The sequence below is a fragment of the Globicephala melas genome, chromosome X (assembly GCF_963455315.2).
Source record: "Globicephala melas chromosome X, mGloMel1.2, whole genome shotgun sequence".
Classification (NCBI taxonomy): Eukaryota; Metazoa; Chordata; class Mammalia; order Artiodactyla; family Delphinidae; genus Globicephala; species Globicephala melas.
The window spans coordinates 34,501,316-34,517,337 of NC_083335.1; the positions used below are offsets into that span (position 1 = coordinate 34,501,316).

General features: G+C 48.2%; 1 protein-coding gene across 1 annotated transcript; it reads right to left on the reverse strand.

Annotated features, from left to right (window-relative positions):
- Nucleotides 1-4,530: 4,530 nt before the first annotated feature.
- RTL9 (retrotransposon Gag like 9) lies at nt 4,531-15,687 on the reverse strand. The gene is made up of 3 exons (XM_030835828.2): nt 15,546-15,687; nt 6,130-10,196; nt 4,531-5,618 (listed from the first exon to the last, which is right to left on the reverse strand). Exons 2-3 carry the CDS (start codon nt 10,117-10,119, stop codon nt 5,502-5,504), a joined length of 4,107 nt encoding a protein of 1,368 aa, XP_030691688.2. The 5' UTR covers nt 10,120-10,196; nt 15,546-15,687; the 3' UTR covers nt 4,531-5,501.
- Nucleotides 15,688-16,022: the final 335 nt, after the last annotated feature.

The following is a 16,022-nucleotide window of genomic DNA, read 5'->3' on the forward strand; positions in this document are numbered from 1 at the left end:
GTGAGGCTGTGGAGAACTTGGACCTTTCATATCCTGCTGACGGCGATGTAAAAATGGTGCAATCACTTTGGAAGACAGTTTGGCATTCCTCAGATGGTTAAACATAGAATTATCACATGCTCCAGCAATTTTAATACTATGTATGTACCCAACAGAAATGAAAATGTATGTTCACAAAAAACTTGTACAAGACTGTTCATAGCAGCAGTATTCATAATAGCCAAAAGGTGGAAACAACCAAATTGTCCATCAACTGATGAACGTATAAACAAAATGTTGTATATTCATACAATGGAATATTATTCAGCTAGAAAAAGAAATGAGTACTGACACATGCTACAACATGGATGGACCTTGAAAACATGCTAAATGAAAGGAGCCAGACACACATGGGCACATCTAATATGTGGTCCCACTTGTAGAAAAAGTCCAGAATAGGTAAAACTATAGACACAGAAAATAGATTAGTGGTTTCCAGGAGCTGGGGGGCAGGGGGAATGAGAAGTGACTGCTTAATGGGTACAGGGTTTCTTTTTGAGGTGATGAGAATGTTCTAAAATTAGATTGTGGTAAAATATAAAATAAAATAAAATTAGATTGTGGTTATGGTTGCACAACTATGTGAATATACTAGAAAAAAATTGAATTGTACACTTTAAATGGGCGAATTATCGGTATGTGAATTACAGCTCAATAAAGCTCTGACCAAAAAATTAATAAATTAAAAAAAAAGATACTAGAGGATATTGTGGGAAAGCCAGGGTCAGTCTGTCCAGTACCCATTTATACATCAGTGCTTAGACCAGTAAAATTCTCAGCAAAGGTTGTCAAAGTGTAAGAGTTTGTTTTTTTTTCCTTTTAAGTCTTGCCAGCTTCCCCAAGCCCAGCCCAGCTCTAAGGACAGCACGTTTCATATGAATGGTGAATTGACTCAGTCTTTCTTGGAAAATGTCTGCATTTCATACTGACCCTCGAGTGATAGTTGAGCAGTGTATAGAATTAGAAGTTCACAGTTTTGCTGCTCAAGTGCTATGTAAATACTCTATTGTCAGCTAGCCTGTATCTCTTCTGGCTCCACCACATTCACCCTGGAGGGCTCCAGAGCTTATTGGTCTGCCATTAAGATCCCTCTTTGTCTTTTTGCCCCTGGAGATTTTCCTTTCTTTATTTCAGGCCCAGCTGTGAATTTCCCCCCACACTTTATCCAGCATTTCTTTGAGTTTATAATGGGAGCAGCTACTCCAATTTCTCTCTATCAAGTTGCTTAAACCGGAAGTGTCTGGTGCCTTTTTTTTAATGTGAATACATTAAACACCAGGGTTAGATCTAGGATCCCTTTCCAAGGCAGGGGTAGGGGAAGGCAGAAGAGGATGGCAGGAAGGCAGGGACATGGAGTATCTAAATGATTGATCGTCTTCCTTCCTTACCCACTTCCCCCCTTTCTTGAGAGAAGAGTGACAAAGAGGGGGAAATAGTACTGAGAAAGAAAAGCCAGCTCTTGGTGTAACCACAAAAATCCCTTCCACTTTCAGAGATGCTGGGGCCCAAGATGCATTCTTTTTCTCTGTGGGAAGATGCCCAAGGGAGAATCTCACCTTCCTTCTCTGGCTAGAGCCTAGAACAGAGGTTGTTCTACCTTGGGGCTGCAGCTAGCCCCTGGGCAGAACCTCCTGAGTTCAGTAGTATCCCACAATGATTGATTCTTTTCCTTGAATATTAAAGACTTTTTCTAAATACTCGCAGGAGGATTCACATCTGGATCTAAGATAGGGAAGGGGGAAAGCAGGGCCATTCTTGCTCAGGCCTCAGACTTTATGAGCTTCCAATGTTGGCTGCTATCGGGTGGCAAATTTGTTCAGGGTACCAGGGTAAGTCTTCACAGTGGCCATCTGGCTCTGAGTAATGAAACCATGCCTATATAGTGGAGCGGTTGCATGTGGGGGCTCTGGGGTCAGACTGCATGTGTTCAAATCCCAGCTGTGCTCATTTTTAGCCTTTAGAAGTTACTTAACTTCTCTGTGCCGGAGCTTCTTGGTAAAAAGAATAAAATAAAATAGGATCGATGAGAGCACCCATTGCACATGGTCATTTTGAAGATTACATAGGATAGTCCAGATGAAGCAGTTAGTCCGGAGCTTGGACTCCTGATAAACGCTCCACGGATGGCAATATTCAACTGTGGCTTATGCCAGCCTTCAGCCAAGGATCTACTTTTAGATCTCCCCCCACAGTTTAAATAGCACCCCTGAAGAGACTGGATGCTGAATATGTCCCAACTAGCCCTATCCCACCCACTTCCCAAACTCCTCAGGGCCGAGCTTAGGTTTAAGGATAATAAGATCTCAGGTGATCCCAATGTGAGACTCAGAAATGTTTGGAAACTGTCTGAGGCATCAGTCATTCAATGACAGCCCGAGCCTATACTTTCATGGAGGAAGTGACCTTCAGGAGAAGGGTCTATACACTCTTGGTCCCTGAGGGGCAGAGACAGAGACCAGGTGATGGGGGAGAGAACGGCAGAAGGAGGGAGGACCAGGACAGGGTGACATTTGCTCTCCACCTGGGCCCTACAGCTGGGCGTTTGGAGAGAGTCCCTGGCATCTATCACCTGGAGGATAATGGTTTTGACTAGATCTGATGGCTTTTGTTCTCCAGACACAGGAACTGAGTCTGAAAGTCTGAGCCAGGGCAATGGGGGCAGGGGCAGCAGGGGAGAGTTTGCTGCAGGAAGAAACTGAAGCCCCTCTTCTCACGTGGGCCTCACTGAGGTACAGGGCAGAAGCAATGTGGTTTCGGTGTCCAGGTGACAGAGTGTGGCACGGTACGAGGAGGGGAATTATCACCCCAACCCCCAACTCCAGTGAACCCATCAGGGGTTTCCGCCAAAGTTGAAGGGAAGGCAGCGACGTTTAGGCCCTTTGTGGATTTGCAGAATCCACATCCCACCCCTTCAGGGGCCTCCGTGTTCCCACAGCCAGAGGCACCCACCAGCAGCTGGGGCGGGACGGAGCGGCTGCCCTTGCGTAGCCATGTGGGCAGTCAACCTCCACCGAGGCAGGGTAGGAATAGAGGAACAGGAGAGGACTGCCGGGGTCTTCCACAAATAAGAGGGGGAAAACTTCAAGGGACTGAGGTCCTGTAACACAGATGGGCACGGGGTCAATGACATCCGAGTTTTTACTGCTTATGGTACCTTATGTTTACCCATGGGCCAGTGGGGCCTGGAGAAACTTGAAACACCATTTTACAGCAGATGAAATTGTCTTAAGTACTTGGGCATATGATAGCCAGCTCCGTGTAGATGCTGAGTGGTCACTTCTAATTATAACTTTGAGGTGGGTAGAGGAGCAGGGACAGGGCACTGGCAGGGTGTGATTGGGCTTCATTTATTCCATTTATCTCTAGTGACGTTCGCTTCAAAGAGAGGAAAGGCAAAAGCAAAGGGAAGCAAAATGACTGGGGAGAGAAATAAAGCAAAGAATTGCGATGGTTCTCCATTATTGTGGTTACCAGAAAATTAGCTTCATTTTTAAGACAAAGACATTTTCCTTCCCGTATATATTTTCTAGACTCAGATTGTGATTCTGTATCATCAGTTTCTTTTTCAGGAGAGAGTAAAGTCAACAGCACCTTCCTGAGCTAAGAGCAACTCTGGCTGAACAGGGAGGTCAGAAGTCCGCTCGGACCTGGACTGGACCAGGTGTGAGCCAACAGGGTCAGAGAAGAGGGGGAAAATGGGTCCCCAGAGGCCCTACCACCTAGAATTTGGTTTTCCCAACCAATGGCACCCTCTTTTTCCCCCGAGGCAACAGCACTGGTGATAGATGCCTCCTCAGGCAGCCCGCAGAGCCAGATTCTTATCTATATCACCGTGGGACTGCCGATTTATCTGCTAATCTTTGTTTTTTCTGAGAATCATTTTCCTCTTCCTGGAATCAGACCCAGTGTTTAGGGTAATGGAGCAGCGGGACTTGAATCCTCAGAAAGAATTTCATCTCTGTCCTTCTCTTTCCATCCCCACTGCCCTGGCCCTAGATTGAGTCATCTGATGATTTAGTCACCTGTACTATTGCAGTAGGGGGCTCGTAACTGCTCCCTGACCCTTTCCCTATCCTGCATCCAAACTGTTGCCAAGTTCGCTTTCTAAAATATGTTTCTAATCATGTCACTCCTACTGTTTTTAAAAGATCTTTGAGTAAACCAATTACATGGACTATTTTGAATAAATAAAATGGCTCTGTTAGTATCAAATTCCCCATTATTCTTATTTCTTGTCTTTATAGCCTTCACCAGGATTTCAACCCATCTTACATATGCGTTTTCTTGCTTATTGTCTGTCCCCCTCTTCCATTGGAATGAAGTTTTCATTTGATCAAGGTTCTCATCCGTCTGTCCCCAAAACAGTGGCTGGCACACGTTAGATAATAAATATTGATTGAATGAAGGACTCAATAAATCAAATTCTGTTAGCCACAGTTAATTCTTTTTTTTTTTTCATAAACGGACTTTATTTACTTTTACGATTACAAATGTAACACATGCTTACTGTAGAGAATCTGGAAAGTACAGAGAAGTAGAAAGAAGAAAATTAAAACACCCATAATCCCACCACCTGAAGGCAAACACTGCTCATATTACGCTCTAACTATCTATGCCTGTTTACAGACCAAGATCTTTATCAAGAGGGCTGGCCACAAAACACAATAGCCAAGGGGGAGTGAGGGCAATTAACAACTGAGGGGTCACCCAAAAGTCAGAGCTAGAGATTCGACACTGAGGGACAAGACAACAGTCACTGACAATAGCTCAAGACGTACGAAGTTGACAACACAAGAACAAGTCGGGTTATGGTAAGAATGTAGTGAGATGATGCTTGTCGAGAGTTTCGCCCAGTAACTGTCACACAACACATAATCAATAAATGTTAGCCATTACTAAGATTACTACTATGGGTCAAAACGAATGGTTCAGGATGGAGACTATAAACAGGGCAAGGGCCCTGGAGACCCATTTTAGGTGCTATGAGTTGGGGTATACAGGGACAAGTGTACTGGATAAAAAGGATGGTATTGGAGTGGGCGTCACTCTCCTTATAGGCTCCCCTGCCAGGTGAAATGGGACCAGGGCTTCCTCAAGTTTGCCTGATGACACGTGGCAAGACATTCTAAGGTGTTTTTGAGGTAGGACACGGTTTCTCCTGCCTAGACATCTCCCTGGACCAGGAACTAGGACTGGCCTCGGCGGTAATGGGAGTTCAGAACCTCATACACCAAACGCTCTTGAAGTCCACGCTCTGATCGCTGGGGCAGGTCAAAGGCATGTGGGGGTGAAAGAGAAGGTCAAGTCAGCCAAGTGGGAGATAGGGTGGGATGCGCCTGGAGGGGGGTGCTGAAGGGGGAAGGCCACAAGGTTTAATGATGTAACTGAATGGAATGGGTCCAGGAACCAGTCCTCAAGTTAGCAGCCAAGCTGGATATCACAGGAGAAGTGTCCCGGTAGCATTACTTGTTAGTGGCGGCCTTCTGATGGCCTGTGCTCTGTCGAAGGTGGTCGTGCAGACCCTCTTGAGGGTCTCCATGCTCTTTCAGGTAGTAACAGCGTTTGGGGACATGCTGATGCTGGGAGTGAGAGAAAACAAAAACAGCAGAGGTGAGAGCCATGCTTACTATGCCAAGTGGGGCTCTGCCTGGATAACTTCAGTAACTCAGCAAGTCAAGCAACTCGGCTAACGTACCTTATTTGTATAAAGTGTGATCAAGGACTAGACTGGCCAAATTCCCTAGTGACCTGGGCCTATAACACCTGTGGCTGTAGGTGGGACCCAGTCCCCCAAACGTGACCCCTCTTTGAGAACTGGACCTGGAATAGGTGCAGAGTTGGGACTGAGCCCAGCCATTTCCCTCAGAATCACAAGACTTGGACCTTTAACCATCCCAGGCCCTCAATGTGGTTAATACACCCAAAATAAGTACATAGCCAGGCCCGCTGAGGAAACTCTAGGGGTTTAGGGTCTAGGAGCTCAATGCCTCTCCCAGCCTCTTCCTTAGGCTACTCAAGGAGCAGGGTGACTTTGCCATCATTACCTCATTTTTCTATTCAGAAACCTTGAGTGTGTTTCCCCATCCTTACCTCCTCGGTCTGCTGCTGAGAGTTCAGTTCATTCTCCATTGCGTCCTCGTTATTCCGCTTACAGGCTGACGGCAGAACCTGGCTTGAGCAGCCCGGGAAATCCTTCTCTCCAGCCAGCTGGCACTCGGTATACAGAGACCTGTCTATTAGCTCCTTTAGGCTGCCGGCCACCTTCAGGAAGATCCGGCCCATTTTAGTGGCAACAGCTTCCGAGAGTCCTTCCAGAAACCTGGTCCGCAGAATGGCATCAGACCAAGACAAGTGTCGGGCCAGCAGGAGGAAATCAGTGGCATACTGCCTGACTGACCTCTGGCCCTGCTTGGGATGGCAAAGGACGGCACTGAGGATGTCTATTTCAGATAGGGAGTCATATAAGCCCTGGGATCTGCTCAGGAAAGATTTATCTTCATTGGAGAGGGGGTTTCCTACCTCCATCTGCAAGATGGACCACCTCTCTGCTGCCCCCAGATGAAGAGACACCAGAAAGGCCATTTTCTCTGAATCGTTCAAAAATCCCTTCATTTGCTTCTCCTCATCAACCTCCATCTCCTCCTCCACAGAGCATGAACCCCGGGCTGCTTCCTGTTCTTCTAAGAGGTAACAGAGTGCTGGGGTCAGCATGCCAAAAGATGGGACTTCCTCTGGTGGTTGGTTCATTGTTTCAGGGGTCGTGGCAGTCACGTGTGGTGTGAACTTTGATCCAGAGGCTGTGACGTTGATGTGAGAGGCAGATGTTTCCCCAGAGTCTTTGGCTTTGATTTCCAGAGTGGACATCATTCCAGAGGCTGTGGCCGCCATTTGTGGCATGGACATACCCCCAGAGGCTGTGGCTCTCAGAAGCGGCATGGACATCATTCCAGAAGCCGAGGCTCTCATGAGCGATGCGGACGTTGCTCTAGAAGCTGAGGCTCTCATAGGTGATGCAGGCATCCCTCCAGAGGCTGCGTACGTCATCTGTGGCAAGGAAGTAGATCCAGAACCCACAACTCTTTTTTGCAGTGTGGACGTTGCCCCAGAGGCCATGTTTTTCATCAGCGGCATAGACATCTCTCCAGAAGCCATGGCTGACATCAATGGCATGGGCATTGTTCCAGAGGCCGTGGCTCTAATGAATGGCTTGGACATCCCTCCAGAGGCCACAGCTGTTGTTTGTGTGGTGGACATCTTTCCAGAGGCTGGAGCTCTCATTAACTCTGTGGACACAGCTTCAGAGGCTGAGGGTCTCCTTAGTGGTGTGGATATAATTCCAGACACTGGAGCCCTTAATAATGGCGGGGACATCACTCCCGAGGCAGGGGCTCGCATTGATAGCATGCACATCTCTCCAGAAGCTGTGGGCATCGTTTGCGTCGTGGATGTTGCCCTGGAGGCTGGGGCTCTCATCAGTGGCATGGACACCCCTCCAGAGGCCGCGGCTGTCATTTGAGGCACGGACATCACTCCAGAGGCTGTGGATCTCATTAGCGATGTAGATATCTCTCCAGAGACTGGAGCCCTCATCTGTGGCTTGGACATCATTCCAGAGGCTGTGGCTGTCTTTTGCGGAGTAGACATTGCTCCATAAGCTGGGGCTCTCAGAGGCGTGGCTATCTCTCCAGAAGCTGGGGGTCTCGTTAGTGCTGGCGACATCTCTCCAGAGGATGAAGCTCTTGTGAGCAGTGTGGACATCTCTCCAGGGTCTGAGGCTCTCATCAGTGGTGTGGACACCGCCCCAAAGGCCGGGGCTCTCATTTTTGGTGTGGACATCAGTTCAGAGGCTGGGGCTTGCGTCTGCAGTAGGGACATCCCTCCAGAGGTCATGGATCTCCTGAGCGACATGGACATCCCCCCAAAGTCTTGGGCGCTCATTGGCTGACTGGGCATCTTTCCAGAGGCTGTGGATCTCATTAGCGCCATGGGCATGGCTCCAGGGCCTGGGGCTCTCATTAGAGGCATGGACATAGTTCCAGAGGCTGCGGCTGTCATTTGTGGTGTGGACGTGTCGCCAGAGGCTGGGGCTCTCATTAGCGGTGTGGACAGCGCTGCAGAGGCAGTGTCTGTCATCTGTGACATGGACACGGCTCCAGAAGCGGTGTCTCTCATTAGCATTGTGGAGATCTCTCCAGAAGCTGCAGTTGTCATTTGCTGCGTGAGCATTGCTTCTGCGGCTTTGGATGCTGTTAGTGGCTTGGACAATGCTCCCGAGGCCATAGCTCTCATCTGTGGCACGGACATCACTGCCGAGGCTGTGTCTCTCATTAACAGTGTGGACACGGATCCAGAGGCTTTGGCTGTCATCCGTGGGGTGGACAGGGCTCCAGAGGCTCTCATTTGTGGTACAGCTGTCACTCCCGAGGCTGTGGCTCTCCTCTGTGACACAGACATTGCTCCAGAGACGGGCGCCCTCATTTGCGGTGTGGACACTGACCCAGAGGCTGAGGCTGTCATCTGTAGCGTAGACATTGTTTCAGAGACTGGGGCTGTACTTGGCAGTGTGGACACTGTTCCAGAGGCTGGGGCTCTCGTTCGCAGTGTGGACATCGCCCCATTGGCTGGGACTTTCATAAAGCCCATGGATGTGGCTCCAGAAGTTCTAGCCGTTGCTAACTGTGTGGACATCGCTCTAGAGGCTGTGGTTGACATTTGCTCTGTGCACTTTGCTCCAGAGGTTGCCACCGTCATCAGTGGGGTGGACAGTGCTGCAGAGTCTGGGACCGTCTTTAGCAACGTGGACACATTTCCAGAGGCTGGGGCTCTCATTCTCGGTGTCGACCTTGCTCCAGGGTCTGAGGCTCTCACTGGCGATGTGGACATCCCCCCGGAGGCTGTTGCTCTCATTGGCGGACTAGACACAATTTGAGAGTCTAGATTTTGTGTTAACCGTGAGGACATCACTCCAGAGCCTTGGGCTGGCATCGGCTGGGTGGGCATCCCTCCAGAGGTTAGGGCCATCATGACCAGTGGGGACATCGCTTCAGCGTCTGGGGCTGGCTTTGGCAATGTGGGCATTTCTCCAGCATCAGGGACTGACGGGAACAGTGAGGACATTGCTCCGGAGCCTGGAGCTGTCATAAGTGGTGAAGACACTACCCCAGAGTCTGGGCCTGACATTAGCTGGGTGGACATTTCCCCAGAGTCTTGGGTGCTCGTTGGCTGGGTGGACGTTGCTCCAGAAGTTAGGGCTGACATTATCAGTGAGGAGATCGCTTCAGAGTCTGTGCCTGACATGAGCAGTGAAGAGATCTCTCCAGAGGCCAGGGCAGTCATTAGCACTTTAGACATGGCTTCAGTGTCTTCGTCTGTAATTTGCAATGGTGACATTCCTTCAGAGCCTGGAGCTGGCATTGGCTGTGGGGACATCACTCCGGGGTTCACGTCTGGCATTAGGAGTGGGGAGATCTCTCCAGGATTTGGGGCTAGCATCAATGGTGTGGACATCGCTTCAGAGGATGGAGCTGGCATTGCCAGTGGTGATATCTCTGCAGAATCTGGTGTTGCCATTAGTGCTGTGGACATTGTTCCAAAGTCAGGAATTGTCATCAGCCCTGGGGACATTAATCCATATTCTGAAGTGGACAGCAATGGGGACAGTGTCCCAGAATCTGAGGCTGGCATTAGCAATGGGGACAGCACCCCAGAGTCTGAGGTTGGTATCAACAATGGGGACAATGCCTCTGAATCTGAAGCTGGCATTAACAATGGGGACAGTGTCCCAGAGTCTGAGGCTGGCATTAGCGGTGGGGACAGTGCTCCAGAGTTTGCTGCTCCCATTAGAGGTACGGCCATGGTGTCAAAGGCTGGGGATGTCATCGGCTGTGTGGACATCCCTCCAGGGTCTGACGCTGAACTTGAGACCATAGGCTGGACACTAGAATGCAGAATTTGGACCTCTGCTCTGTTCTCTACCATTGGTCCAGAGCAGGTCGTCTCCCTGTTTTGGGGGTCGACACCTTCCTCCGTCAGCACATTGCTGAATCTCACTGAATGTAAGGGTATTGACATATCTGCCATGGCCAAAGGATAGTGTGGAGGGAACCTCTAAAGCAATTATATCAGGGGTCCTGCTGAAGCCCACGTGGCAAGAAAATCTGTAAACAGAAAACAAGTTTAGCAGTTGAAAGCAAATATCAAGAAGATTGGGAAATAGACAAATGATCCACGATGGAGACTTTTTTTATGTGTTGCCAGCTATGTGGCATCGGAGATGGGTCTATCAAGTTAAAGAAGCTGTGCGACATTAAACAAATTTGAAGCTGGAGCAAATATCCTCTCCACCCCTATCCTTTTCAAAGCAACCCACCCGTCACACAGCACACCCTCTCAGTTTATAAAAGCTATAAACGCTGCAACTTCAGCAGCCAGGAGCCCGTGAGGTCCTGGTTCAAATGAAACAGCAGCACCACCTGCTGGAAAACTGTGAAAAGTGCAGGTTCCAGAGCTCTGCTCTCTCCCACCACAGCACTAGCAAGCCAGCCAAGGAACTGGCAGGCCCGGATGAGAATGCCCTTTGCCCCAGGATAGTCGTTAGTTCCTTGGGCTCCCTGAGTCCTGCCAGTGGTTTAGTCCCCATTTTACTACCCTGATGGCCCTGAATGCCTTTCTCAGGAAAAGGAAGGCATTTAACTGATCAATGGTTGAGAACATCATTCCATGAATTGACAATCCTGTTTATTATGATTTTTATTATTAATAACAAAAATCACCACTATTACTACCACTTACTGCCCACCTAGTGTGTTCCAGGCACTATACTTTAGGCAACTGTACACAACTTTAAACTGTCTATAGTGCACAGAGATGTGCAAGCATTACCCGTTTGAATCTTACAAGAGATAGTAGTATTATTCCCATTTTACCGGGTTTCTCAGATTAACTGGGGCTGGGGCTAGACTAAGAGCACTGTGACAGTAAAAACTGTCTTTGACTATCGCTTCCTCCTCGGGGTTGCCTAGCCTTTGACATCCCTAAGGCCGCATTCAATTATCTCTCTGATGTCCTAGATCATGGCTCACTGAAGCCCAGTCTCTAGCAAATACAGATTTCAAGTTTCTCTGACGACATGTGGGTGGGCAGTCCCAAAGCCTCAACCTTCCGGCACACTCCCAGAATCAGCCCCCAAAGGGGCTTCTTGGCACAGAGCTTGGAAACCAACACGCACGCTACACGGTGTTGATACATCCCCACAGCCTGCCCATACGCCCAGTGGAACACTTGCTCATTTGGGACAATGTCACAGAAGTCATCAATCTTGTGCAGTATGCCTCCATAATAATATTGAGAATACTAGCAACAGAAGTGACGACAGTCAACACTTCTTGAGCGCGCGCTGACCGGCAAGCACTCTGCTGGGCACTTTACGTGCATCGTTTGGTCCTCACAGCAACACTAAGAGATTTTGGTAGTACCCTATCCTCATCTTACAAAGGAGAAAACTCAGGCCCAGAGAGGCTTAATAATTTGCCTGCAGTCACTTGGATTCACGGGTCCACCCAACTCCAGAGCCCCCTACTCTTCTCCACTGTGCTATAGTGATCCACCCTGTGTTCCCTCTCTCTCTCTTAGTCACATTACCAAGACAGCACCCCGCCTCATCTCCAGCCTGGACAACCTCGAGATGGGGTTTAGTAAAAGAAATACTGGCCTTCCTGCTGGCCCCTTGGTTACTCTAATAAGTGGTGCAATGGGAAAGATGAGTCAAAAGGGCGGTGATAGATGACCACCCCCGCCCCCATCTTTAGAAAAATCCCTGAACACGCCACAGTTTCCCACTAGGCAAAAGCTAGAAAGATCTTACCTTGCCAGTTAGGGAGAAGAGAGGGAGTGTGTCCTTTGTGCCCCTAGCTCTTTTGGTCTGGCCAACTTACTTATGCCCCATGCCCAGACAGTTCATTAAAGTAAGACCCAATACCAGCAGCTGTTCTCTGCAATCTCCCTTAGCTATCCCCTGCCACGCCCCCCTCCTGCCCGCCAGCCAGCCAGCCTGCCCGCCCACCCGCCCCACTGCTCCTGACTTGCTAGTGCTTGCTCTGTCTCTCTGGTCCCAGATTCCTGCCTCTATATAGGCTCTGACATTTGCCTCTGGCCGCCTTTCACTTGACAGCCCTCCAGAAGCTCCAGAAGTGCATAGCACTTGGCCTATGCAACTCCACCCTGCTTCCCCTCGCCCCCAATTGCTGCACCAGCTCGCTCTGCCCGCCTCTGGCCGTCCCAAAGAAAAGAGGAGAGTCACACAAAGAAAGAGATGAGACCGAAAGTGTTCTAGCTCAGGAAGTGAGATGTTCCCGCTGCGGCTGCGCAGACACTGGCGTCCTGGAAGCCAGGCACTGCCACCGGTGGGCCGTGGAAGAGCGGGCAGGGCTTAGAGGGAAGGGAACCGGGGCTGGAGGCTGAGTGGAGCAGTGGCAGAAGAGCTCAAAGACGTTTGGGTGCAGGGAAACCACCGTTGGGAAGGATCGGCCGTGGGGCTTCAGAGCCCAGCAATGGCGACAATTAAAAAGCCAACTGGCTCCGGTGTCAGAGACTCGGAGGGAAATCTGGCAACCAGTGACTCTACCACAGGGCTAGAATTCAACAGCGAGGCTCCAGGGTGTCCAGACAGCTGGCAAGAAAAGCACGCCAATCTTAAGCATACCAGGTGAGGGCTTGCTCATAGAAGCAGGGCTTCAGCCTGCTTTCTAGAACTGGGGCACAAGGTCAGAGTAGAACTAACAGGAAGGTTTGCCAGAGCTCTCTAACCTTCTGAATCAGGAGCCCTCAAACCCCTATACTAAGGGCAGAAGTGGTCCCTGAGCCGTGGATAGGGCAAAGCCTTTAGGTGAAGTTCAAGTACCCCAGGGACTCAGAGTCTAGGGCCTGGCGGGGAGGCATTCAGGTCATTATAAACCTCCCCATGCTCCAACAGCCAACAATAATTAGCAACCAACAATACCTGGGCACTCGGGCTAAGCACGACACTTGCTTCATATCCTTTGTGCCTCGTGGCAACACCTGCAAGGTAGGCGCTGGCCATTCCCTTTTATTTTTTGCTTTAGAAATTTTTTTCCTTCATTTTCTTTTTTCCAATTTTCTTCTTTTATTGAAGTATAATTGATTTACAATGTTGTGTTAGTTTCAGGTGCACAGCAAAGTGAATCAGTTTTATATATATATATATATATTCTTTTACAAATGGAGAGAGGGGCTTGGAGAATTTGTGACCAAGGTCACAGAACTAGTACATGGCAAAGCCCAGATCTGAACCCGGGTCAGTCTGATTCAAGAATCATTTCCTCTCTTTGTAAACAGACAAGTGGTTAGAAACATTCCAATTGCCACCTTCCTCTTCCCACCCCAACTAATGGCTCAATCATCGTAGTGATAATAATAATAGTAATAATAATAATAATAATACCAACTGACTTGGAACTCTTCCCATACGCCAAGAACTACACTGAGGGTTTTACAAGCATTCTCTCATTTGATCCTAACAGCTGTTTTTAACTCTCAGTTTACCGATAAGAAAACTGAGTCTCGGTGAAGTGAATTGACATGACCAAAAGCATACAGCTCTGTTTGACTCCAGAACTCACTATAGTATACTACTCAAAAAGAAAAATTCCAGTCACTCTCCCCCTCCCCTAAAGCAAAAACTACTCACGGGGAACCCAACAACAACAATGACAATTATTATTATTATACTTAATAATAAAAGCTAACATTTACTGTGCCAGGCACTGTGCTAAGCACTTTATGCACAAGATCTCATTTGTTACTCACAACAACCCTATGAGGTAGGTACTATCATCACCCTCATTCCCAGAGGAGGCACCAGAGGCACAGAGAGGTTAGCTAGCTTTCCCAAGGTCACACAGCTAGGAAGCACTGCTGTTTATGATCATAAAAACTTGGAACTTACCTAAATGCCAATGTTAGAACCCAATCCACTTAATGATTAAACAAATCATGGTGCATCTGCAGTGGCCAGTGAAAACGATTATCTGATTTTTATGAAATAAATATGTATATTTTTGCATAGAAAAAAAATACGGTTTGGAAAGATATATACCAAAATGTTAACAGTGACCATACCGGAGTGATGGGATTAAAGGGGATTTTTACTTTTGTTTTTCTTAGCTGCATTTTCTCATTTGTCCATAATGGACCCATATTGCTTGTGTTAGAAGAAAAAATATATTTTTCTTTCTTTTAAAAGGTGTGTTCCTCTAGGGTTCTATCTCTAGCCCTCTCCCCTCCTCTCTCTGAGTGTCCCCAACATCTCCCCGCCCAAGCAATCTTTCTCCCCCAATAGGCTTAATTCTTGCACCACTCAGGTCCTTGGTCAGTAGTGACCTCAGAAAAGTGTCTCTAATGGCTTGCTTTTATTTTTTCTTATTATCAAAAAAACAATTTCTTGTTTTCCTACTTTTATTTATGCCTAACAATTACACAAGTAATCTAGGAATATATACTCAGGATAAAAACTTGAAATCCTACCTACAGATAAAGCTAGTCCTGCACCTTCCCCACCCCCCATCCCCTCAAGTCTGTTCACAGTTGGGTGTGTCTCCTTCCAAACTTTTTCTAGCTGCAATGGCATTTGGAGTTCATATCATGCAATTGCTTGCAAAACCCAGGGTACGCAAAGAGCTACAGTTAGAAAACCATTCTGACACTGGGCTCTCCAGGAGTTCAGGTTCTGGTCCACTGTGACCATTTGTCATCAGCCGGCTTCTAAGGCAGCTACTGAGAGAGGGTTCTTGCAGGCTCAGCCCATTTGGGTCACAGACTTCCGTTGTATTCGTGCCAGTGTCTTTACAGCCACAGAGAGGGGAGGCCTACTAAGGAAGGAAAAGCCCAGAAACTGCTGCTTGGCATCTCAGATCCCTCACGTCTGGCCCAGTCTGCAGTGATCAATACGGCTATGAGGTGTCATGCTCCCGCCGCCTCACAAAAGGTAATTGAGTTTGGGGGATTGCATGGCTAGCTGCTCGGGGGAAATAAGAATAAACAAGAGACGGTTCAATATGTCAACAAATAGCTTCCCAGTTCTTGAAAATAAACCTTTCCTGAGATTCTGCACGATATCCTCTCCCCCAGCCCTAGCAAACAGGCACCCAGATAACAGAAAAGAGACAACCTCAGGCTAAAGAAATACCTGATCTGCTTGAGGATCCTCTGCCTCCCCTGATCAATCAGGGAGGGAGAGACCCTCCTCACCCCCCTGCTCGCCCCCTCCCCCAACAGCCCTGATGCTTAAAATGCCCACCCGGCTCTTTATAAATCGAGGGGGCAAATGGCTAGTATTTCCTGAGTCCTTACCCTGCCAGGCACTGTGGTAAGCTCTCTACATACATCACATCATTTATTGCACAATAAACCAATGAAGTGCGTTTTTTACCCTCATTTTATAAATCAGCTGAAGAACCAAAGTAGAGAGAAAATAAAATCAAGTAACTTACCTTGGCTCCCACAGTTGAAAGGGAGTGAAGCTGGGCTTGTCACTAGGGTCTGTCTGACTCAGCTGATGCTCTTAACTCACAGGAGAGTCACACACTGTCTTCGAGTCTCTGAAGGGCTGTCATATGGAAGAGAGGGTAGGTGTGTTCTGGGTAGCTCCAAAGAGAAGGATTTGACTGTTAGTTGGGAATTACACTTTCATTGGATGTGCTGCAAATTCCCCAAACAACATGTATATGCATGTCCAACTCTATAGGGAAAAGAACATTATAAGAAGAGCAAATGGAACTGCCTTGCATTAGGTGCTGTCCTGAAGGATCTTTGGAATTGGAGACAACAGGAGGGATATCGAAGGACTGCAAATGGGCAGCGTCCCAATTTTCTTAAATAAGGAAACTACAGACCAGTATACTGTTAACTCCAGAGCTGTAAGCTTGATGTCAATCCTCGGAGAGATTCTGCCACAGATCATGAAGCAG

What these genes read in the sequence shown, in the direction of transcription:
- RTL9 (XM_030835828.2), bottom strand. Translation starts at nt 10,119, where the DNA reads ATGGCAGATATGTCAATACCCTTACATTCAGTGAGATTCAGCAATGTG. An exon ending in CTCAGCAGCAGACCGAGGAG is followed by an intron (nt 5,619 to 6,129) that starts GTAAGGATGGGG and finishes TCTCACTCCCAG; the next exon opens with CATCAGCATGTCCCCAAACG.